Consider the following 25685-nt stretch of genomic DNA (forward strand, 5'->3'; position numbering starts at 1 on the left):
GCTGTCCAACAGGAACAAGAGTGCGAGTATTGGCAGGGTTGCGCAGAAAATTTGTCACCTAGCTATAGTTATTGCAAAACTGCAGCATATCCTAGTCTTCTTCCTCAATCCTTCCCATACGACTATCTGCCAACACATTTATCTAAAAGAAAAAGCAAAGATTAAAACGCCCATGAGAATAACAAGAAGTACGTCTGTACTGTTCTGCACCTGAAAACAAGTAAGTCAGTGGCCAAAGGGGAGGGATGCCACCCTTTTATTAACTATCACTACCTTATGAATGTTAGCAGCTGTATTAAGGACAAAGGTTTTCATTCATGTACGAACTAAAAGTGTAATAGTTGGGTTACATACAACCAAAACAAGAAGACCAACTGGTGGCAGCCAATGAGGGCAAACTGTAGCAATAGAAAATTTACATACAAACCTTAAAAAATTATGGCAAGATTCAATGGTAATGGTCTTGGATTAAGAGTGGTAACAGCTATGCTGCATAAATCATTAGGTGTACTTTGTCGATATTACTAATGGTGTAGCAGCTTCCTACTCCTTGCACCACAAAGGAAGACTACTAAGAAGTACCTGAACATCTTTTCATACTTTGGATTATCAGCAGAATTCCTTGGGTTCAGCATAGTATCGTAAGTTAATTGTAGGGATATCTTCATCATCCTTCACTCAAAGCATCTTGAATATCGATGGCAGGGATTCCTTAATTGGACATACTGTAGATTTGTATGTGTGGTCCCCACCATACCTATCCAATTACTCGAGGAGATTGTCTTCATTGAAATAATCTCCAGCCTAAGTAATCAATAGAAGTCTGGAAAGGAATATGGAGCCAGGGTCATATGACCTGACGCGGAAGCCAGGAATGCTATTCAGCACTTGCAAATTTTCATTCCTGTACTGATTTCTCCAGCATTCAGCTAACATTGGCTAAACTACAAAGTAGTATTGATGAGAGTGGCAGGTGTAGAAATTTCCTAGGTGCCATTCCCCATGTATATCCAAGACCATGTCAGTCAATAAGGACCAGAACCAACTTTAGGAAGGCTTGATAAGTTATTCCATCTTCAGTTCAGTGACAGAGGAAACACCACATCTACTAATTGTTATTGCTGAAGCCAGATTAATTTGGCTTAATGAATAAGGCAAATCCATGACCTCGTTTTGGTCCCGTTGCCTGCTTGCTGGGTATGGGCCTCAAGTTTTTCCTTGAAATTTATAGGCCTCAAGTTTTTCCTTGAAATTTATAGGCCTCAAGTTTTTCCTTGAAATTTATAGGCCTCAAGTTTTTCCTTGAAATTGGCAATGATGTGGAGTATTCCTCATGCAAAAGTCGTCCTTTGATTGAACGTTTTCAAAGGCCTGCCCTTCTTCAAGTATGTCCAGGATCTTCAGCTTAGTGTACAGATTATACACCTTTCTCACACTCTTGTCAGGTACAAGGTCTCATCGGCTGTCTAAGTTGGGAAGATGGATCAAGGGCACAGATTGGAATTAACGAGGCACGGTAGCCCAATTCACTATGTCTGTAGTCACTTCATTGCCAAGGAAATCTCAAAGGCTCACACCATTCAATTCTTCGTAAACTGAACTTGCCGAATCTAGTAAGACATTTTTTTTTTTACATACTATGTTATTGTAACAAGCTGATTTGTCAGTTATAATACTTTTCCTACTACTGTTGTAATAGAGAGGTTACAGTGTAATGATAATAGTTATAAAGGTGATAATCACTCTTAGTCAATGCCTGAGCATCATTAAAATATTTAAACATGAAACACCCCTGAACAACTTTCAAAATTTTATTTACGGACGTATATAAAACACAACTGACTTAGGAATATTACAATATACAATAAATAGATATTCATACTGCCTAAATGATATTTAATGTGGGATAAGAATGCCTCAACATAACTGTGTACATGAAGATAAACAGCAGCGCCATTGATTGATCCTTTTTTTCTCATCACAATAGTTTTTAATTTTTCCCTTTTTTATGAGATGGCAGTATGGATCACAACACTTGAACATCATTTTGAACCAAAATAATTTTTATTCTGAAAATTACAACCGAATGTATGATAGATTTTACCGAAATTCCTATTTGAACTGATAAAGCAAAAACACTGCAATGGACACAAAAGTTTTTAACAAACTCCATATATCACATGAAAATCATATAAAATTCAAAACAAATCCTAGTCTACAATATAATACTCAACAGACTTCAATAAATAATTGAATAAATACAACTTTGGCACAGAGCAGGAAGTTATTGTGTACCTAAAACTAAAGGAACAAAGGTTATCAGACGATTGTTGTAATACGAGAAATCCTTAAATGAAAATAATTTTGCTGGTGTAGTTGCGCATCACCAACAGTTGTCTTTTAGTACTTATACTTAATTTTAGCTTAACATAACCAAGCCAAGTTTGTTTGTTAAATTCTGATGGTTTAAACTTTTGCACAATCGCAATTATTAAGAATTTTCAGCATTGAATTCACTCCATCAATGGCTAAAGAAGAAGAATGGCTAATTTCTAATAATCTCATATATTTTAACTAACTTCCCCCTCCCCTTTGAAGGCTTTTAAAAAGAAACTGTAAATCTTGGCAAACAATAAACCTTCAAATACTAAAACCTAATGTTATATCCCTAATTTTTTAATACTATTTCCTCTTCAATTTTGCTTTTGTGCTATTCCTCACTTGTTCTACTTCAACTCTTACAAGAATAAAGCGTAAAAACTATGATTTATTCACGTTCATCTATAGAAACAAGTACTTCAGGCTGACAAGTATTACTCTTATCTAATTTTGCTTACTACTAAGCACTCAAGAGAGAGAGTACAGTAATCATATGTTGTACTGTCAGAGAAATTAATAAAGGATAAAGACTATTATCTTATTCTAAATGTTGTGGCAAAGAGCATCATTAAATGACTACCAGTTCTCGTAAGATTTCTGAACAAGCTCGTGATCATAGGTATAGTCCAAAGAGTTCTGCAAATTTTCTTAAAGATATTCAAACAAAAAGCTTAAGAAATCATTAAATTTTTCTGTTCAACTTGAAAAGACATTTATTTTTGTTAAATAAACTATTTAAATCACACAACTGCTATTCGTGGCATGAATCTACTAGACATGACTAAACTAAGATTCATTTTTCTATCATTATATCTTAGATATGGAGAAACTACTACTTTAAAAAAATGGAATCACTGTTTAGATTGATAAACTTGACAGCGAGTTGAAAAGACAAAACCTCTGCTTAGTTAGTTAAGGCAGGTTATCCATTGCTGAAGAGGGCTAATTGCAAGTCAGGCACAATTACAGTAATGTTGCTAGCCGAGCCGAGCATGCAGCAAAATGACGATCGTGTTTGTAAAGACATGATCCGTAAGAACTATATGCAAGAATCCCATTTATCAAGCAAAGGGTAATAACCTAAATTAAATATGAGTACAACTATACAGTTTAAATATATCAATATATTCAGTAGATAAAGTATTCATCTCAATGGCAGTGGAAAGTCTACACGAAGGATCTCTAAAAGTGAAAATTATTGTCTGTGTGATTGTAAAGTTATAGAAATGACTACAAAATTAATAACACATTGAAAACTATTTTCTTCTACAAATCTAAGAATGTGCTACGAAAAATAGGTTTTCTAGGCTATTCTATCAAGTAATGTTAATAAAACTTTCTAAAGACATTGTTTCAAAGCCACACGCTGCATGAATTATACAAATGCTAGTCTTACATATATCTGAAAGAACTTTACGCCTTTTTTTTTTTTTTTTACAATTCCAAAAATACGGTTGTAAGAAACTATTAGTGTAAATTGCACAAGTTGAAAAGTGTACTCGTTTGAAGTTTTACGGTAACTTCAAACTTGTAGATTTTACATACAAACAAAGGATTTGAGAAAATACAATTCAATGGCTCAGATGAGTTAACCTATCTGGCAACTACAGTATCCACTTAATTGATACAGCTGTAGTGGAAAATATTTTCTTTTTCATTACTAGAAAGATAACTTGTCAAAAGCATTTATGGCTGCTGGCAAGGAACCATAATCAGTGCATTTTAGTGTATTATTTTACAGTGATACTTAGTGGGGAACATTACGTTAGCCAACAAAATAACTGTGACATATTACACCACACCATCAATATTGGGCTGTTAATGCTTATACACATCTTCAATTAATAATACACTGGTAATCTGAATACACCTATAAGTTATTGTCTCACTGAGATTATCTAAATGAAATAACATTAAGCTGACTATAAAGTACAGCGCACAATTTTGCTTCATGAACACTTAAAAAGTTTTCAAAACATTTTTAATTATCTAAAACTTGGATTATACAGAGCATTTATTAAAAATCATAATAAGGTCTTCTAGATACTATGATTATTACTCTTCATTTCCTCACAAGACTACGTAATATAATTTTCTTTAAAATTCTAAATTTTATTGTCTTAATGAAGCAATGGAAACTTCTAACACCTTGAAGATTTTTTCCAACGTTTCTCTTTATCTAAATGAAGCGGACAGTATCTACCTTGTAGTCACTCTTAGCCATAAGTTAAAATTCAGTCCAAGATCTATAAATTCATTCACATAAATAATGACTTGAAACAGTTTTTTAAAATGTAAATCAAATGCCAACACAATTCTATCATTAGCTGATGACTTGAACTTTAACTAACAATGCTGTTCAAATCTAGCCCCTTCATGTGAAAATTTCAATCCAACAGAAATGATAGTTTTTGGGAGCACTGCATGAACACCTTCAGAGAATTCCTATACAAAAACAAATTGTATGTTAGAATAATACTACAGGGTTTGTTATGTATTAAACTGCAGGAATTTAACAGAACAGAGCAACAGTCAATTTTCATGTTACTTTCATAAATTGAGTTTACCTAACTTTAAAGACTAATGAAATAAAACTTTTCATCCTTTATAATTTCACAATTGCATTCAGCTGAGTTTATTTGAGACTTGTCGTCTGGCTTCTCCATATTTCTGAAACTTTAATAGCTGCTCCCTTACAACAGATATCTTGTGCAACCTATAACAACATAATGCTTTTAAAAACACGACCTAGTAATGGATGATGAACTCTTAAAAAATATATGATAGCCTTTCACAACCTAAATTCACAAGACTGCAAGTGTTTATACACCTGCTTTCATAATACAGAATAAAGTTAAACAATGGATGCATATGAATTACAGAATAACAACACACGGAGATGAAGCTCATGGCATACGCTCTTCATTCTTAGGGACATGAACAAAATTTATGAAAATTCATTGAACTAAATTTAAAATTGGTTAAGGATTTATAATTTTATTCCAGATAACAGAATCTATACCTTAACAGTAAGACCTCCCTAACCACTGATTTGACTATGCTGTTGAACTTCCGTTATTACATCTCACAGATGGTACGGCCAGAAATCAGTCGAGTAGGCTGCTATAAGGTCATGTTGAAAGACCAAAACGTTTTGCCTATTCTTCCTTCTATTTTATTTTTATTTCGGTTATTCACACAAATTTACTGTTTATTACATACACCCTTATTCCCTTTAATATTCTGTATAATCCTTATTCTTTTTCTTATTCCTTACTATCCTTATTCCCTTTTATTTAGTATTTCCCTCTACATTTTATTTGTAATAATTTTATTACAGCAGATTTTCTATAGAATAATATACTGTACTTGCATAAAACAATATATATTTCTTTTCCCGTGTCTTTTACTAAAAAAAAAGTTTTACGCTTCCGTATACATGTCGCCTATAAGCTATTTTTAACCTCTTTACCCCACCCACTCCCACGCTATATTGATTTGGTTCTTTGGGAAAGAAATAATTTTCTCCTATGTCAAAGAAAGCACATTAAAGATGTCATAAAATGAGAACATTAAATATGGTCATCTTTATTCAACAAATTTTTTTTTCATTAACAAATATAAACACGAGCCAGAGCCCGCAATCATTTTGTTAGTTACGCTACGAAATGTGATTTTGTCGTGGCTGGGATTACCCGAGGGTTGATACACATTTGGAAAATGAGTGTTGATTAGAACTGAACATATTTCATGTTAATCTGTAAGGATATCTTTAAAGAACTTTCTTTTTAGAGGCAATTTTTTGTTAACAAATACGAAAATGATCAGATTATCAACAAATTTATACACCAACTTCATTATTTTTCAACCTGAAACAACATACTTTATCAAAATGGAAATGATTTAGGCTTATGGTGAAATATTAATGAAATTCCTACAACTTTAATATCACAGAGAAGGAAATTTTCAAATTCCTGTAGAATTTAAATCTATTATCCCCTAATTCCACAACCATTGCGGGGATATATCGAGTGCGGACAAGGAGGTCTTACTGTATTAAAAGAAACGGTATTATTAAAATGAGGATCAATGGTACAAATACCTTGTATTACCCTATGTTTTTCTGCATACAGCTTACCATTACAGTAGTAGTCTTAACAAATTTAGTTTGATTACTGGACACTGATTCAACTGGCCCTACATGTCTGTTAGTAAATGATTAGTATTTTCCTTGTGGAAAAATAACTTATTTGATTGAATGTAAAAGATTAAAATGAATAATAGTTGGAGATCAATTGTTTCCATGGGAGAAGATTCTCGCTAATTGTTTCAGCTAAGAATAGATGCTTAAAAAAATAAATTCACAGTATTTTCTTATAATTGAAGGTTGGACCAGCTTTCACGTGATTTGATGAAAATTTATAGAAATTATAGCAGTAACAAACTTAATGGAAACTTAAGGCATGGAAAAAAATGCTACAGTAATAAATTGGTACAAAAATGGTAAAACTGCAAGGTCTTGTAGAAATTACATATTCCGTACACAATCCACTATGTGACAAAATAACGTATAGTATATGCATAGAATAAATATTATCACATAATCCTGAAAATTTTGGAAATCTAATAGTGAATTAACTAAATGCTTTAGATTTAAAGTTATCTTTGTTCTATTGGGAGGGGATTTACTTTATACGAAATAACCTGCAATATTGCTGGCATATCTTTTGGTGATTGTCGAAAAGATCTTCCTACTGTACCAGATTCATATATCTTTTACTCATTACAAATACAACTTGGCTCATCGTGTTCTTGGAAAGAAATTAGAAAATGTTAATAGAGTTTTTGGTTATATGAAAGAAGGAAATAACTTCACTTCAAGTCTTAGGCATTCACTGTCTTTAATGGGGGAATGTAGATTATTTTAATCCTCAACTGGCACATGGAACTACAAAAATTATAATGAATGGTAGTTTCAACCTTACTGACCTAAAGTAAACAAAAAACGTTAAAGCTTCGTGACAGGCACTTAAATTAAAGTTAAGAAATAAATATGATCAGTACTCTACCATGAAAGTAATGTTAACAATATTCCATTCTTTAGAGACATATAACCCGTAAAATGGTGCATCTGACTTGAAGTAAACATTAGATAATAAATGTAACAGACTACCTTGAGAATTGTAAAGGTTTAGTGAGATTCAGGATAAAGAGAATAAAAAGTTTGAACATATCAACATATCCTTCCTTACCACAGTAACAATAAAACAACGATAATATACCTTGAGGAGAGTTAAAATTAATACTGACTCATCAGTACTGGATATTAAAACAAAACATTTCACAACAAACTTAAAAACCTGATTGTCCTTTTCTACAACTAACTTTAGGATCTCTAATCCTTATAATGTAAACAAACCTCAACGATTTATTCATAAAAAAAAATCAAGAGAGCTTGCAAGAAATATAAATCAAACATCATATGACCAGCATAAGTTGACCCATAACTCCTGGTATTAACAATGTAAGGCTAACTGTAATTTTATTTGTGAACACAAAACTTGTAAATGCAGAACACCTTATCCATTGTACTAATTTATCCACAAAATTGTTTTGATATTCCAAATATTTCACTATCTTCCTCATTATGAGGGGGAAAACTCACTACATTTTGTAGCAATTTCAAAATAAAACAAAAAGAAAAACTTTTGTGAGCAAATACATACTGACCTTGAAATGCAACCGAAATCATGCACGTCACATCATCTATGAATAAACTAAAAGTTAAGACACATTAACCAGTATCATACACACAGTCTGTACTATATTTTGGAAAAACCAAACAAAAGAATATTAGATGGAATGCATCAGCCGAGTAAAAACTCAGTTTTTTTCTGCTAAAAATCATCAAATAATTTTAAATATTTACAGTTTTTCCTTTTTAAATCTACAAACATATTCCAAAAATGATATCTAACATTCATTCCTTTCATTCTTTGGATCTGCTTGTTTTTATAGCTGCATTTAAACACTGCAGAATATATATATATAATGTATTCATATAAATATATTTACATTTATGCTCCAACAAATGTAGTGATCCTCGATTATATCTTTATATTGAGAGAAAACTACATGTATTTATATTTAGATGCTCTACAAACAATCTAATATTTATATCTGATAGCTAGTAACTACAATAAATTCCTTATTAAGCATGAAAGATGAATTTTTTTAAATTTTAGCAGCATTGACTACCCTTCAAATTAGAAAAAGTATTTTAATTTTAATTACCCAGAATTATACTTCCTAAATTAGCTAATTTCAGTCTGACATACATTCTTCAAACAAACACTAATTCTGACTACTCTCATAATCAAAATTTTACCTTCTATGCCTCAAGCGTCAGATCATTACCGTGTCCTGTTTCATCTTCTATGCTGCGCGACGAACGAGCCGTGTTGTCCTCTTCAGCTGATTTCTTAATCATCTGGTCAAGTCTCGACAGGAGAAACTGTTTGTCATGACCTTCCAGAATCAACTGGTTCTTGAGAAGAGACACCATGTGCTTATTTGCAGCTCCTACAGCATAGTAATAGTACCAGGCCAGAATCAAAATGATAATGGCAGGCACAGCGAATCCAGCAGTCCCCATGAAGAATACAACAGATTGTAGCCAGTGTGGCAGCTCTGAAAGGAACAATTGGTTAGTCTAGGATAAAGCTTTTATGTTTATTAACCTAATCTATCATAAGAGCAAGTACTCTTCCAGTGATGAGAATGTCCACAGAATAGTTAACCCTTTTATCCCCAGGCTCTTTGGAAATTTCCAACCCTTAACCCCCAAGGGGTTATTTTTTCCCCAGCACATTTTGCAGTATATATTTTTTTTAAATTGCTCTAACAGCCTTAATTTTTGTCATAGAGAGGTCAGGTTGGTCTCATTCTCTTGGAAAATACCTGAATTTTCTCAAAAAATTATTAAAAATATGAAAAAAAAATTCTATAGCATTTTTTTGTAAGGACGTACCAGTACGTCCATTGGGGTAAAAGGGTTAATTGTATTATCTTTCTGAGCTCTACTGATTAATTGTAGACAGCTAGTCTTAAAACCCTAAGATTACATGGATTGAATCCCACATGTAACAAAAATATAATGATATATCCAAGGTAAATTGAAGCTTGATTTTACAGGATGAGTATGTGTACTATAGCAATAAATCTACATCTGCTTTAATTCCATGATCAAGATTATATTTACTTAAAGTGGGATTAGAGCTTACATTCTTCCAGTGTTAAATACTTTATTGATTTACCTACATCTATGAAATGTCTTCTTATTTTTTAAGAAATATTACCTGCTACTCTTGATGTGTTACAGCAAGTTATCTGCTCACTGTTTTAGTACATAACATGTAATCCAGGAAAACCATTATTCTTATGAAAGTACAATATATACAAAACTCAATTGACAGACCTGATATGACATGGATCATCTGACTCCAAATTGTATTGAGCTCTCGGAAAGGACCACAAGACACGGAGGGTGTGATCTCAGCTATGGAGTATCCGACAGGAACAATGGTAACAATGAAAGATACGAGTAGGATGCTAATGAAGAGAGAGTTGGAGCGAGATGTGCGATACAGCTGTGATGACTGACTGCTGTTTACTGTGCAGTCAAAATATTTGATGTAGAACACAAACACTGAAAATAAAACACAGTATTAGAATTGTGGGGCATCATATGGTACCCATTCCAGATTAAGGAACAAGTAAATTCACATCAAATTGAGAGAAGTTGACTATATAACATAATAATTTTAAAATTCTGTTGTATTTCGTTGCTTACAACCAACTTCCTCATCCAAGCTAAAAATAAGCCAGTTCACAAACAGATAGGGCAATCAAATTTTGTTAATACCAGTTAAAGGTTAAAGGTGTCTGGTTTCAGTTCCAGTTCCATCAGAATAGATGCTCACAAGAACGTCAGCCGGGCAAGCCCAACCCCCCACTGTGGTGCCCTACCACAGCAGTAGCCTCCCCAGTAAACAGCTTAAACTCAGGGCCCTGGGCGGGGATCGATCTTTTGCCACGCGAATGCGAGGCAAACACGTTACCACTGTACTAGCCAGGAGGCTGGTAGTTATTAAAAAAATATTCAAATGCAGTTCTTAAAAACATTTAATGATTGTATGTATCAAAAGTGATGGTGCAAAAAAGATTTCTTTGACTGATTGTTTCCATAAAATGATATACAAAATTAGCTGGAGTCTGGATATTAAAAAATAACTAACTAAAAATGTCATGGTCCTTATTAAATCAAGAAAATTACAAGTACTGCCATCATTTTGAAAGCTAGATGATGTATTTTCCTCAAATCTTTAAGAATTTCCTGTATACTGTATCTATCATGTCGTACAAAGAGAAAAAAACTAAGTTCCTTTCAAGTATTTTGCTTCTGTTTATGAGTGGGTAGCATAGCAAATATAATTAATCTATGAATGGAACTGGATTCTTTATAGCTCGGTTAAAAACTGACACCATTTACTGGACAAGACCTCTAGTAACTCTAGTAAGATAGTATCCTGTACTTTGAGAATACACTTTTAAATGGATGGCTTAAATTTATCTAGAATTGGGCTGTTTGCATTGGCATATATTTGCTAAGAAAACCAGCAAGACAATTTATTCACACCAGAGATCACAAAACATTAAACTTATGAAAGCAAGACAGTTTATTCACCCAAGAGATCACAAGACATTAAAATTATGTCTTAGTAAAGTCTGAGGATGCTTGAATACTTTTGGATGAAATCATTTGATTTTTACAGTTGAATGAAAAAAAAAATATGGAGATTTTAGAATAAAAATGAAAAGGTCCAGGTCACCAATGTAGTATAAAAATGTTTCAACTTGAGAAGAGAGCTTTGCATTAAATAGTGTAATGTATTTGCAGCCGTTGTGAATCAGAAATTAAAAAAAATTAAATACATAATCCATACAGAGGATAATAAACACTTAAGAACTATATAAGCACAATTTAAGTTTTGTATGGCCTTGTAAATAGCACATAAACTTGACATAAAAGCAACATGCCACATTCTGTAACATTTTCACTGGCAAATCACATAAACTTGTTCATGTGACAGAAGAAACTTAAGAGGTTTCCTATAATACAGTACAAGTGAGAAAAAGCATGATCAACGTACCTAATTTTACGCAAGTTACGGCTGGTAACAAGGGAGAGTAAAACATTCCAAGCCAGCAAAGTGTCTGGCCATATACTATGTCTAAAACATGCTTTGGTATCATAAACTCTATGTCCCCTATGACGTTCCCGAGCCTACTCCTCCGCAGAAGTTTATGGCCGATGCACTTGCGCGGAAGGTTGATGAAGAATGTTGTTAAGAACATGATGAGCAAGTCCAGAATGGAAAGTTTGTACAGCTGTTGGCCTACGTATGTTTCCCAACACCTAGGTTGACTGTCACACTCCTCACTGTTGACAAAATAAGGATAATGTATACATGTATAGTTTTCCGTTTATTTTACACTCTAATAATCAAAGAACATTACAGTACAGGACAGTAAATAGAAAAATAAATCCAGATGTACTGTACACTATGAAATGTGACGTATAGTATACAGTACATAATTTGAATTTGATGAAATCCTAAATAATGAAATGCACATCTAATTCCTCTATAATATGGTAAAGTGTAGGATGAAAATACCAATTAGGATTGTACATAGTGAATAACTAGGACAAAATTATAAAATATTAAAACTTTGAGAGCATAGGTAAAGCTGTGTTACAAATATTAAATCAAATTGTATTAGAATACACTAAATATGAAAAGGAAACTAAATCAAAATACCATTACTGGTACAATATACTGTACATTTAAATATGGGCTTCATAAATATTACCCTAAATTCTATAACAGTCTCAAATATGTCAGAATAAAACCAAAAGTAGTTGTTGATAAAAAAAATATGAGGACATACTGTATGTATAATCAGTTTACTTTAATAATTTAAGAAAATATAAAAGATCACCTGTTCAAATTTACATACTTGATACAAGATCCTTGTGGAGGTGCCGGACACTGAATGCCCTGGTATATGGAGAAGAGCAATACTACCAACGATGCTAGACGAAGAAACACCGTCCTTATTAATGTCAACAGGAGGATAGAATTTGGGGTATAATGTTCAAACTCCACTAACAGCCTGTAAAACACAATTAAATAATACAACTCTAAAAATGAAAAACTGGGCTCTACTTCAAAATTGTTATATTTAATACTTAATTATAAAGAGAGAGTCCTTAGTAGTGACATATAGCAAAATTAACTGAAAGAAACTAAGATTTTTTTAAAAAAATCAAGTAAAGTGTTTTAAATACCTAAATTGAATATAAAAAGTGACCAACCCTCACTAAACTGTATAAGAACTGTAATAGACTTACCTGAGAATGAAAGGGATGACAATGTTGAGAGTAATGATGACTGCTGACGGAAGGTACTCAAAGAGAAGAATAATGATGTCCTCTTGGGTTCCCTTAAAAAGAAAGAAAAATAATTACCAGTAAATACTGTATAACACACGACACAGCAGGCAGTATTAATAGGTCTGGTGTATCACTTATAGGACCTAGGTGTATTTCTGTCTGTCCTTCAGTATTTTTTCAACCTGCTATCATGGTTATTTTGACTTGCTTCAATTTACACCACAATTTTAATAGGCATCCATTGGCTCAGCTTAGATTCTAAGTGACATTACTCTGCATGTAATTAATATAACTAATTTTATTTTCTTAATCAATTCCCTTAATTACTTAAGCCAATCTGGTGCTACTGTAAATTCAGTTGCAAGTTTCATTATTATTATTATTATTAATAGCTAAGCTACAACCCTAATTGGCAAAGCAAGATGCTATAAGCCCAAGGGCTCTAACAGGGAAAAATAACCTAGCGAGGAATGGAAATAAGGAAATAAATAAACGATATAAGAAGTAATGAAAATTAAAATAAAATATTTTAAAAACATTAACATTAAAACGGATATTTCAAATATAAACTATAAAAGGACTTATGTCAGCCTCTTCAACATAATGATCTTTTTAACAAAAATGCATAGGTGTTGATTTTAATTTCAATTCCCCATGTATACCTGGTTTTAAGAGTGGCAGGAGGGTATATAAAGACAATTTCTAAACGAATAACTATGTAATCCACAGTATGTTGGTATATACTGTAGAGGCTAAAATTATTGTTTAGCATAGTATCATGAAGTTGTTCAAAGTTTTCCATAAAGCCTTGGTTAATAAAGTTACCAGTGCACCATGTTTAGTTGTTAATTATTTCCGAGGCTTGTGACAAGATGAAAAAAAACTTTACATGAACAAACCCTTTAAAAAAAAACCGGAGACATGAAGTAAACCTCTTTAGGGCCAAAAGAATAATGCAGTACAGTAAGTTGTTCAAGAGTTAAATGTTTCTACTACAGTATTTATATATATTTCTCTTATAGTTTTTTTCTGGGGCGACCTGTGACGGCCGGTGAAAGAAGTCCTTCTTTACACTTTTCTAATATAAATCTTCCAAATATACAAGAGAAAGATAAAAGTATGGAATGCAGAGGTTACTACCCTCGCGCGATCACCTTGTGGGTGTCGTGTATACAACAGGGGCGTGTGAAAACCACTATTCCCAGGCTGTCTTCCATTTAGATAATCCCTTCATCAAAGGGGAGGGCCGTGACAGGCCCTAGAGAACACAGTTGGACTACCCCACCGACACCTACCACGCGCCCTCCAGGTCATCCTTCTGTGAACCCTGACAGTACAGGAAAACTTACCCCTTTACTTTCTGTCGACTTCAAGGTCCTGAGTTTACGAAAGGCAAAAGATGTGCTGTAGAATATTGCACTGAAAGACCCTGCCAGCAAGATCAGAACCACCAGATTTACCATTAACCGAACAAAGTACAATCGACATCTGAAAAAAAAAGAAAGGAATATTGGTTAATGAATGGGGCACTTAACCCTTTTACCCCCAAAGGACGTACTGGTACGTTTCACAAAACCCATCCCTTTACCCCCATGGACGTACCGGTACGTCCTTGCATGAAAAATAAGAAAGGAATATTGTTTAATGAATGGGGCACTTAACCCTTTTACCCCCAAAGGACGTACTGGTACGTTTCACAAAACCCATCCCTTTACCCCCATGGACGTATCGGTACGTCCTTGCAAAAAAATGCTGTCAAATTTTCTTTTTTCATATTTTTGATAGATTTTTGAGAAAATTCAGGCATTTTCCAAGAGAATGAGATCAACCTGACCTCTCTATGACAAAAATTAAGGCTGTTAGAGCAATTTTAAAAAAATATACTGCAAAATGTGCTGGGAAAAAAATAACCCCCTAGGGGTTAACGGTTGGAAATTTCCAAAGAGCCTGGGGGTAAAAGGGTCAAATAATGGTACATTGATATACAAGTTCATCTATCACAGAAGCACATACTGAACCTGAAAAATTTTCTCCATTGCTAAAATGGCTTCTGTAGAAATGCTTGTTTATATTTCCATGAATACATTTCAATAGCTACCTTTATCTCAAGTATACATTCAAAATCAAATGCATTTACCATCTAAACTAGTAATTTAAATATAGGTAGAGTATTGCAACTAACAATATGGTTCCCCCTGTGGCCGCGGGGGCATAAAACAATTAGAATAGCGCCAACGTTATCCCTGCGTGTCGTAAGAGGCGACTAAAAGGGACGGGACGAGGGGGCTGGGAACCCCCTCTCCTGTAAAAGTATCCTGTGAGACAGCAACAAAGAGATGGAGCTGGGGGGAGAGTGACTGCTCCCCGCACTCTAGTTTTTGGGGTGTTTGAATGTGCGTGGATGTAGTACGATAGAGAGTAAAAGATGTGAGATTGGAAGTATGTTTAGAAGTAGAAGGATGGATGTATTGGCCTTGTGTGAGACAAAGATGAAAGGAAAGGGTGAAGTGATGTTTGGTGAAATGTCTGGTAGAGTGTCTGGGATTGAAAGGGGAAGAGCGAGAGAGGGTGTGGCTTTATTGTTGAGTGAATGGATGACAGGTAAAGTAGTGGAATGGAAGGAGATATCATCTAGGTTAATGTGGGTAAGGGTTAGGTTGGGTAGGGAATGTTGGGCGTTTGTCAGTGCGTATGGGCCAGGTAGTGAGAAAAGTGAAGAAGAGCGGAATGAGTTCTGGAATGAATTAACTAGGTGTGTAGAAGGACTGGGTAGAAGGAATTATGTAGTTGTTATGGGTGACTTAAATGCTAGAGTGGGTGCTGGAGAGGTAGAAGGTGTCATTGGGAAATATGGCGTACCAGGTGAAAATGAGAGTGGTGAGAGACTGGTAGATATGTGTGTTGAACAAGAGATGGTAATAAGTGCTAGCTTTTTTAAAAAGAAAGATAAAAATAAGTATACATGGGTAAGAGTGGCAAATGGAAGAGTAGTAGAAAGGGCATTAATGGATTATGTGTTGATAACTAGAAGAATGTTTGGAAGATTGAAAGACATGCACGTGTTTAGGGGTATGGCTAACGGTATGTCTGATCATTTTTTGGTGGAAGGAAAATTAGTTGTAGCAAAAGAGTGGGGGAATAGAGTAGGTGGATGTAAAAGGGAGCTAGTGAGGGTTGAAGAGCTAATAAAACCGGGGGTAAAAAGTAAATATCAGGAAAGGTTGAAAATGGCATATGACGAGGTGAGAGTAAGAGAAACTGGTAATTTAGAGGAGGAGTGGAAGTTAGCAAAAGAAAATTTTGTTGGGATTGCAAGTGATGTATGTGGCAAGAAGGTTGTTGGAGGCAGCATGAGGAAGGGCAGTGAATGGTGGAATGAAGGAGTGAAGGTAAAAGTGGAAGAGAAAAAGAGGGCTTTTGAAGAATGGCTGCAGAGTAATAGTATAGAGAAGTATGAAAAATATAGAGAGCAAAAGGTGGAAGTAAAGCGCAAGGTACGTGAGGCAAAGAGGGCAGCTGACCTGAGGTGGGGTCAGGGACTGGGTCAGTCATATGAAGAGAATAAGAAGAAGTTTTGGAAAGAAGTGAAGAGAGTAAGGAAGGCCGGCGCAAGAATTGAAGAGACAGTGAAAGATGGAAATGGAAGGTTGTTAAAAGGAGAGGAGGCAAGGAAAAGGTGGGCGGAATATTTTGAAAGTTTGCTGAATGTTGAGGATGATAGGGAGGCAGATATAATTGCGGTTCCAGGTGTTGAGGTGCCAGTGATGGGAGATGAGAATGAGAGAGAGATTACAATAGAGGAAGTGAGGAGAGCACTAGATGAAACGAGAGTAGGAAAAGCATCGGGTATGGATGGTGTGAAAGCTGAGATGTTGAAGGAAGGGGGTGTGACTGTACTTGAATGGTTGGTGAGATTGTTTAATGTGTGTTTTGTGTTGTCAATGGTACCAGTAGATTGGGTCTGTGCATGTATTGTACCACTATATAAGGGTAAGGGAGATGTGCATGAGTGTTGTAATTCAAGAGGTATTAGTTTGTTGAGTGTAGTTGGAAAAGTGTATGGTAGAATACTGATTAATAGGATTAAGGATAAAACAGAGAATGCAATCTTGGAAGTACAGGGTGGTTTTAGAAGAGGTAGGGGTTGTATGAATCAGATTTTTACAGTTAGGCAGATATGCGAGAAATATTTAGCAAAAGGTAAGGAGGTGTATGTTGCGTTTATGGATCTGGAGAAAGCATATGATAGAGTTGATAGGGAAGCAATGTGGAATGTGATGAGGTTATATGGAGTTGGTGGAAGGTTGTTGCAAGCAGTGAAAAGTTTCTACACAGGTAGTAAAGCATGTGTTAGAATAGGAAATGAGGTGAGCGATTGGTTTCCAGTGAGAGTGGGGCTGAGACAGGGATGTGTGATGTCGCCGTGGTTGTTTAACTTGTATGTTGATGGAGTGGTGAGAGAGGTGAATGCTAGAGTGCTTGGACGAGGATTAAAACTGGTAGGCGAGAATGGTCATGAATGGGAGGTAAATCAGTTGTTGTTTGCGGATGATACTGTACTGGTAGCAGACACAGAAGAGAAGCTTGACCGACTAGTGACAGAATTTGGAAGGGTGTGTGAGAGAAGGAAGTTGAGAGTTAATGTGGGTAAGAGTAAGGTTATGAGATGTACGAGAAGGGAAGGTGGTGCAAGGTTGAATGTCATGTTGAATGGAGAGTTACTTGAGGAGGTGGATCAGTTTAAGTACTTGGGGTCTGTTGTTGCAGCAAATGGTGGAGTGGAAGCAGATGTACGTCAGAGAGTGAATGAAGGTTGCAAAGTGTTGGGGGCAGTTAAGGGAGTAGTAAAAAATAGAGGATTGGGCATGAATGTAAAGAGAGTTCTATATGAGAAAGTGATTGTACCAACTGTGATGTATGGATCGGAGTTGTGGGGAATGAAAGTGATGGAGAGACAGAAATTGAATGTGTTTGAGATGAAGTGTCTGAGGAGTATGGCTGGTGTATCTCGAGTAGATAGGGTTAGGAACGAAGTGGTGAGGGTGAGAACAGGTGTAAGAAATGAGTTAGCGGCTAGAGTGGATATGAATGTGTTGAGGTGGTTTGGCCATGTTGAGAGAATGGAAAATGGCTGTCTGCTAAAGAAGGTGATGAATGCAAGAGTTGATGGGAGAAGTACAAGAGGAAGGCCAAGGTTTGGGTGGATGGATGGTGTGAAGAAAGCTCTGGGTGATAGGAGGATAGATGTAAGAGAGGCAAGAGAGCGTGCTAGAAATAGGAATGAATGGCGAGCGATTGTGACGCAGTTCCGGTAGGCCCTGCTGCTTCCTCCGGTGCCTTAGATGACCGCGGAGGTAGCAGCAGTAGGGGACTCAGCAGTATGAAGCTTCATCTGTGGTGGAAATGTGGGAGGTTGGGCTGTGGCACCCTAGCAGTACCAGCTGAACTCGGCTGAGTCCCTGGTTAGGCTGGAGGAACGTAGAGAGTAGAGGTCCCCTTTTTGTTTTGTTTCTTGTTGTTGTCGGCTACCCCCCAAAATTGGGGGAAGTGCCTTTGGTATATGTATGTATGTACTCTAAAACAAAGAGGTTATTGTTGGACTGAAGGAACTGTATGGCATATATTTTGATGACAAAAAAAAACAAACGTACATTTTAAGACAATCCAAATACGAGCAAATGTATTAATGAGGACGTTCCAAATGCAAATTACAATTGATTGATTGGTGAATTTCCTTCCACCAATTTCTAAGTACTGTATTTAATAAAATTTCAAAAATTTTCAACATGAATAGATTCTACTTTAAATATTTAATCGATCCTAAAAGCGTATCATGTTGAGCTTCAAACAAAGCTGACATTATGAAATAGTACTGTACTTTACATAACCACTAATTTCAGTAAGTACAGACGTACAGTACTAGGACATAAACCTGCAGTATGGAAATTTAAATCATACAAAAACCATAAATGATCATCCACAACAGATTAAAATTTGAGTAGAAAATGTGCAAAAAAGAAGAGAATGGAAATACCCTAATTCCTTTCATATCTTACCCAAGTGGTTAAGCAGCAACAGGAAAAAGAAACATGGTTGTGGAATCAATTCAAGCAGCTGTGAAGGAAAAGAGAATAAGGATGGGAAGAGGATAATAACTACCAAACAAGAGAGGAATATAGATGGACAAAGAGGGAAACAAATAATGATAATGGATGGAGAAGAATACAAAAGAGAGTTGTATGTTATGAAGGGAACACAGGCGGGAGAAAATATCAACAGAATTGCAGAAGGAAAATGAAAAGACAGGCAGGAAGTAAGATAGGTAGGAATTATTAGATATAAATGGAAATATCTTAATTAGGGAAGAGGAGGTCAACAGAAGGAAAGACAATTTCTCACTACTATTAAACAGTGAGAATTAGTATGAAGAACTAGAAAAATTTCCCCCAGCAGAGTGAAATTGGGAATTGGAATTAAGAGTAGGACATCAGCAGAACAGATGGATGGATGTGGTGAAGAGGGATACCGGTAAGGTGGGACTGGCGGAACAAGATGCAAGGAATGCTAATAGATGGAGAAAGTGAACTAGAGTGGCCAACCCTGCCATACAGTGGGACCAATAAGATTTTATTGGTTGAGAGAAGGAGATACTTTATCAAACCCCATACAGATAAAAGCATACATAAAAATGTAATAATGATAATGACAAGTGATTTCAAATTAAAATTATAATACATATATACTTTGAAGTTGAACCACAACAAACGTCTTTTAAACATGGAAATGTTTACAGAGTTTAAGAAAAAACTAAATGTGAACCATGTAAAGAACTCAAGACATAACTTTTGCCAAGCAGGAATTTTGAAAAATTCTAGCACAAATATATAAAAAAACTCAATATTTATAAATAACATTACATCTTACCTTTCTCGTTTTGTTCTCTGTTCTTTTTCTTCATTATATCTTTCTGTTTCTAAGTGATTACAAAGTTCATTATAAATAGCTTTCTTCTTAACGGAAGCAGCTTTGTTGTTTTCGATACAGTAGTCCCAGCCACCAAATATCAAATTACAGTACTGTAACAAGAAATAAAATCATTCATTAAAGCTTGACTCTTCATTAATAAAGAACTAACAAATTTTATTGCCAGTGGACAATTAAAAAAAGAAAAAATTAAAGTCTTAAATAACGTAACCTTTTTAAAACTCAAGACATGCTGACATGCAAAGAGGCTTTATATTCTCTGCGACAATAAGGTACAAAACTTAAAGGTCCTAATGAATGTAACCTTGTTAAAAATCAAATACATGTCGAGATGAAAAAGGGTTTTATAACCTCTTCCACAACAATAAGCTACTTATTATAACCGCTGTTAACCCTTTTACCCCTAAAGGACATACTGGTACGTTTCACAAAACTCATCCCTTTACCCCCATGGACGTACCGGTACGTCCTTGCAAAAAAATGCTATAAAAACTTTTTATTTCATATTTTTGATAATTTTTTGAAAAAATTCAGGCATTTTCCAAGAGAATGAGACCAACCTGACCTCTCTGTGACAAAACTTAAGGCTGTAAGAGCAATTTAAAAAATATATACTGCAAAATGTGCTGGGGAAAAAATAACCCCTTGGGGGTTAAGGCTTGGAAATTTCCAAAGAGCCTGGGGGTAAAAGGGTTAATCTAATCTATATTCTATTCTTAAAATTAAAGACAATACAAGCAAAGTCCAAAGCTTTACCTGATAGAACTGTCCTTCCGACGACCTCAAACTTTTTCTTAAGCCTCTTGCAGCAGCTCTCACCATCAAGACTAGACTAAGAATCAAGGTGACTATTACCACCAAAAGGTAGGCTAAAGGCAAATTATACGTCCACCCTCTCTTCTCATCTAACAATAGGATATGACGAGGGTAGAATCCGTAGAAGAGATAAGATATTTCCAGCACACCAGTACCCTGCACCCCATCCAAGACCAGCTTGACAATAAATAGTTGATCAACATGTTGTGATTCTTCTAGAACCTCCCGCCGATATTCCTCGTAGCAACAAACAGTTGCATTCTCATCCTCAAAGAGCCAGGTATTATTGCCGTATTCGTCGAGGCATCTATCCTATATGGTTAAAAAAAGAAATATGAATGCATGGTTAGTAGATTTTTACCGTGACATTAATAAAAAGCTTATTCACGACACTAGCATAAAGATAAAACAAAAATATATATGAAAAGGAAATTTGAATACAGGGTACTGTGCTGTAAAGTACATCAGAATAAGAGGAAATTAATTATATTACAGCTCAACAAATCTGTAATGGAATTTTGATTTAATTTCATGCTCCACTGAAACTCACTTTATGGATAGTTAACAGCTGTACATATCATCAGATAGTTTCAATTTCACAAATATTTTATTATTATTTATAGAGAAAATAGTTCATGATCATATAAATGTAAAGTTCAATATTTTCTCATCATATCACAATCACCATCAACTTAGGAACATCAGATTTCATTAAAGGGATTTTGACGAAGGAAAAATCTATTTCTGGGAAGAGACCTGTGATGCCCGGTGAAAATCCTTCTTTACACTTTTCTGATATAAATCTTCCAAATATACCAGAGAAAGATAAAAGCATGGAATGCAGAGGTTACTACCCTCGCGCGAGCACCTTGTGGGTGTCGTGTATACAACAGGGGCGTGTGAAAACCACTATTCACAGGCTGTCTTCCATTTAGATAATTCCTTCATCAAAGGGAAGGGCCGTAACAGGCCCTAGTGAACACAGTTGGACCACGCCACCGTCACCTAACACGTGCGACCTCTAGGACATCCTTCTGTTTTGGACTTGCTCGCATAGTTGTATTGTTTGTGCTCTCGGTGTTTATTCCCATGTTTGTCGTTAATTCATCATGACTGACGCTGCTACTTCACCTTTACCAATGTTAAGTACCATAGTTTGTTTTGACAGTTTTTTTCAGTTCCAGGCATTTGTTCTCTTTCCAGTAATGTGGATTTTAATTTTGACATTGTACTGTTTATGTTTAAGTCACATTTTCTAAAGTAGAATTTCCCAGGAATAAGAACTAATTACAATGCAACAATCTACATAATCATAATTGGGAAACCAGACTTGCCTCCGGATGTTTCAGGATGATTTGTGGGACAAGAATGAAGAGAGTCAATAAGACACACGTGACCAGGTTGAGATACAGCAGCCATTTGATGAAAGTGAAAAAGGCCACGAGACCTGTGCCAAAGTTTCCTTCTACGTAGCGCAAACTCCAGTGCCAGAGTTCAATCTTTGATATCATCTCTTTGAGTCTGCTTCTGGCCTGTAATATTGCAATGTGATAAAATACAGAATTATTTGCATTGAATCCATAAAAGAATTATATTTCATAGCTTTTATATACAGTAACTTGAAAGTATTATGAATTCAATATATAATTAGATTTGAAGGTTATACTGTAATATAAACGAAATCAAAAGTAATAACTACTCTCAAAGGTTATTTAAAAACAGAATATGCACCTTCGCAGAAAGAAATTGACATTGCTATATTTCAAATAAATACAATAAGCTATTATTAATGCCTAGGATATTATTCCCTACTAATATTGGTGACTACTGTAAATTAATACAAACATTAAATCATACATGATTTTAAGACTATAATACATCTGGATTAAAACGATAAGATTTATAATCAAGTACAGTACCTTAACAAAATGGGAATGCACAATTTAAACCTACTACAAACCTATACTTCATTATTATTATTATTATTACTTTCTAAGCTACAAACCTAGTTGGAAAAGCAGGATACTATAAGCCAAGAGGCCTAAACAGGGAAAATAGTCCAGCGAGGAAAGGAAACAAAAAATTAAAATATCTTAGTAAGAGTAAGAAGATTAAAATAATTATTTTCTATATAAACTATGAAAACTTTAACAAAACAAGAAGTAGAGAAACTAGATAGAATAGTGTGCGTGAGTGTACCCTCAAGCAAAAGAACTCTAACCCAAGACAGTGTAAGACCACGATACAGAGGCTATGGCACTACCCAAGACTAGAGAACAATGGTTTGATTTTGGAGTGTCCTTCTCCTAGAAGAACTACTTACCATAGCTAAAGAGTACCCGAAAACATCAAATATTGTATCGAACAAACTGTAATTCAGGATCTCGGCAAATTCAACTCACCTGCAAAGCAAATTTTCTTCTGGATAACTTGAATGCTGCCAAGCCTCTTGTGCGCAGCGTTGGGGCAGATTGCAACTGACGTTTGAGTTTGCGCTTTTCTTCCATTGGCACAGCATGGGCACGGATCTGCTGGAGCTTTTCCCATGTTTCCTCCTCATCAACCCCTATGATGAAGATGAGATATATTAACTCGAAATCTATCACATAAATGTATTATTATTATTATTATTATTATTATTATTATTATTATTAGCTAAGCTAAAACCCTAGTTGGAAAAGCAAGATGCTATAAGCCCGAGGGCTCCAACTGGCAAAAATAGCCCAGTGAGGAAAGGAAATAAGGAAATAAATAAACAATATGAGAAATAATAAACAATTAATAAATTATTTTAAAAACAGTAACATCATCAAAACAGATATTTTATACATAAACTATAAAAAGACTTATGTCAGCCTGTTCAAGATAAAAATATAAACATAACTACAGTATGTCATACAGAATTCATTCTGGAGATTCCTTAAAGTAATCATTAGCAACAGTAAATAATAGTACAGAAAACCTGACAGCTTCACTACATTCTTGGAAAAGTATTTTATATTTAAATAATTTAAGGATGAGAGACATAATCTAGGTATGACTGTCACATTAATCCTTTGTGATTTATCCTTGGGCCTCATATGACATACTGTATTTTACATCAAGTAATATTTTTCTTTTCATTTACCCATATAAAATTTGTACAATACAGTATATTTAAAACTACAAATCAATGGATATTAGATATATTCAGCTATATGATAAAACTCTTATTTTCAGTATTAGCATGGTTTTTGTGAATACGAGTTAAGTTAGATGTCCCCAAAATGGGGCTGGGCGATATAAACAATAAAACAGGCGCTGTAGAGGCATGTCAAATAATTCAGAAAACACTGGTGAGCGAAAAATTCCATAATAGAAAATTTGAAGGAAGTTGTACTGCAAAATAAGCATCCAGAGACCATGCCATACAAAACAACCTTGCAAAATCATTCTCAACATTGTTATAAAGTGACCAAGAAAATACGGCAGGTTCATATTATTTCTGGTACACTGTACTATTACTTGTGACTTATTGAATATGGACTACACTATAGTCCCACACAACAGTATTCAATATCAGAAAACAAAATACTTTTATTTGAAAAGAAAAATCTAATCCTAATTTGACCTATTATTCCAACCAGTCTCTTTTCTTACCCTGTGTCAGGTCAGGCAGGACTTCGAGATATGTGTCAGACCCTCTCCTGCTGGTGTGGACCAGGGTGGCGGTGGTGGTGGCAGGCTGGCATCTTCGGCTTCGTGTTGAGGCTCTCCGTCGGATGGTTCCTCGCCCGAGGGTATTGACTGGAAGATAAAATTTACCTTTTTAGAATTCTTATCTTAATTGCAAAGCCAAGTCACAAAAACATTGGGTTTTGGGCTTTAACTCTCAACTGCTTTGGTGCCATAAAAGTATTGATCAGACACTGAAATCTAGAACCATTTCAGAGATGGTAGAGCAAATTGTTCATATATGTTCCTCTAAAATGAACCAAAGTAAATGAGGATTTCTATGATAAATAATCAATACTCAACATTGCTAATGACTGACAGGGAAACAGAAATTTATCATGCACTAGAAAATAAAACAGAAAGACCTATAAATACATAACATGTACCTTCCATATTGGTTCCTGAGAATTTTTTAAGGGTCAAATAAAAAATATGAATTAATATTACGCATTAAATTCCTGTCCCTGAATAATGAAAATTAACCAATAACCAAAACTCCAAGTATAAAATGAAATACAAGACCAAAATCCACAACGAATTCTAAAAGTTTTCAAGAGCACTTTAAACTTTTTAGAAGTTTCTTCCCTTCAACATGACACTTCTCTCTCTCTACTTACAAGTGATGACAATGCCCTCATCGTCGTCCTCGTCACTCGTCCCTTCATCTCCTGGGATGCTGATCTTCGCACCGTCGGGTGCTTCGGCGTCGAACACAGAAATTTTGACTCTTTTGCCCGACTTAGATGTCAGTCCTATATTCGAACCTAGGAGACGTTGTCTTTCTCCTCTTCCCTGTCTTTCTCCTCCTCCTTCCTCCTCCTCTTCCCCCATTTCAGGGGTCAACTCTCCATTCATCTAACCTAATTGTTTCTGGGGTCACTTGGATTATTTATTTTCTTTTACAATATGGCGAGTCTATGATTATCTATCAAAATAACGTAACACTGTAAATAGTGAATAAAAAATAGTCATGTATGTTATTAATGTTATTGTTGAGTGAAATTTACATTTAAAAAAAAGTAATTATCATTCACATTAAGCTCTCATATGCCTGGACTTCTTTTATGAATTCAGGCCATAAAGCCAGGCGCTGGGGCCAAGGAGGCAGTCAATCAAAGGCAAAACCAACATCACTTCTCAGAAAAAATAATCGCAGTTATAATTTGAAATAAAGTTTTTATCTAATTATACAAAGGATGTGAAGTATACCATCAAACCATGATAATACACAAACAAACCAAACAGCGATACCTTGGTACCAATATCGGAAATAAAG

General features: G+C 35.0%; 2 protein-coding genes across 2 annotated transcripts in view; one reads left to right on the plus strand and one right to left on the minus strand.

Moving 5' to 3' along the window:
- Positions 1 to 25685, plus strand: part of LOC137627373 (transmembrane channel-like protein 7) — a 437009-nt gene that overhangs the window by 321041 nt on the left and 90283 nt on the right. The window lies entirely within an intron of this gene.
- Positions 1794 to 25336, minus strand: LOC137627908 (transmembrane channel-like protein 7). Its single transcript, XM_068359359.1, has 12 exons — positions 25027 to 25336; positions 24335 to 24481; positions 23098 to 23261; positions 22030 to 22227; positions 20636 to 21007; positions 19820 to 19971; positions 14245 to 14383; positions 12854 to 12945; positions 12460 to 12615; positions 11592 to 11881; positions 9857 to 10087; positions 1794 to 9069 (listed from the first exon to the last, which is right to left on the minus strand). Exons 1-12 carry the CDS (start codon positions 25262 to 25264, stop codon positions 8771 to 8773), a joined length of 2478 nt encoding a protein of 825 aa, XP_068215460.1. The 5' UTR covers positions 25265 to 25336; the 3' UTR covers positions 1794 to 8770.

Source organism: Palaemon carinicauda, chromosome 35 (genome assembly GCF_036898095.1).
Source record: "Palaemon carinicauda isolate YSFRI2023 chromosome 35, ASM3689809v2, whole genome shotgun sequence".
NCBI lineage: Eukaryota > Metazoa > Arthropoda > Malacostraca > Decapoda > Palaemonidae > Palaemon > Palaemon carinicauda.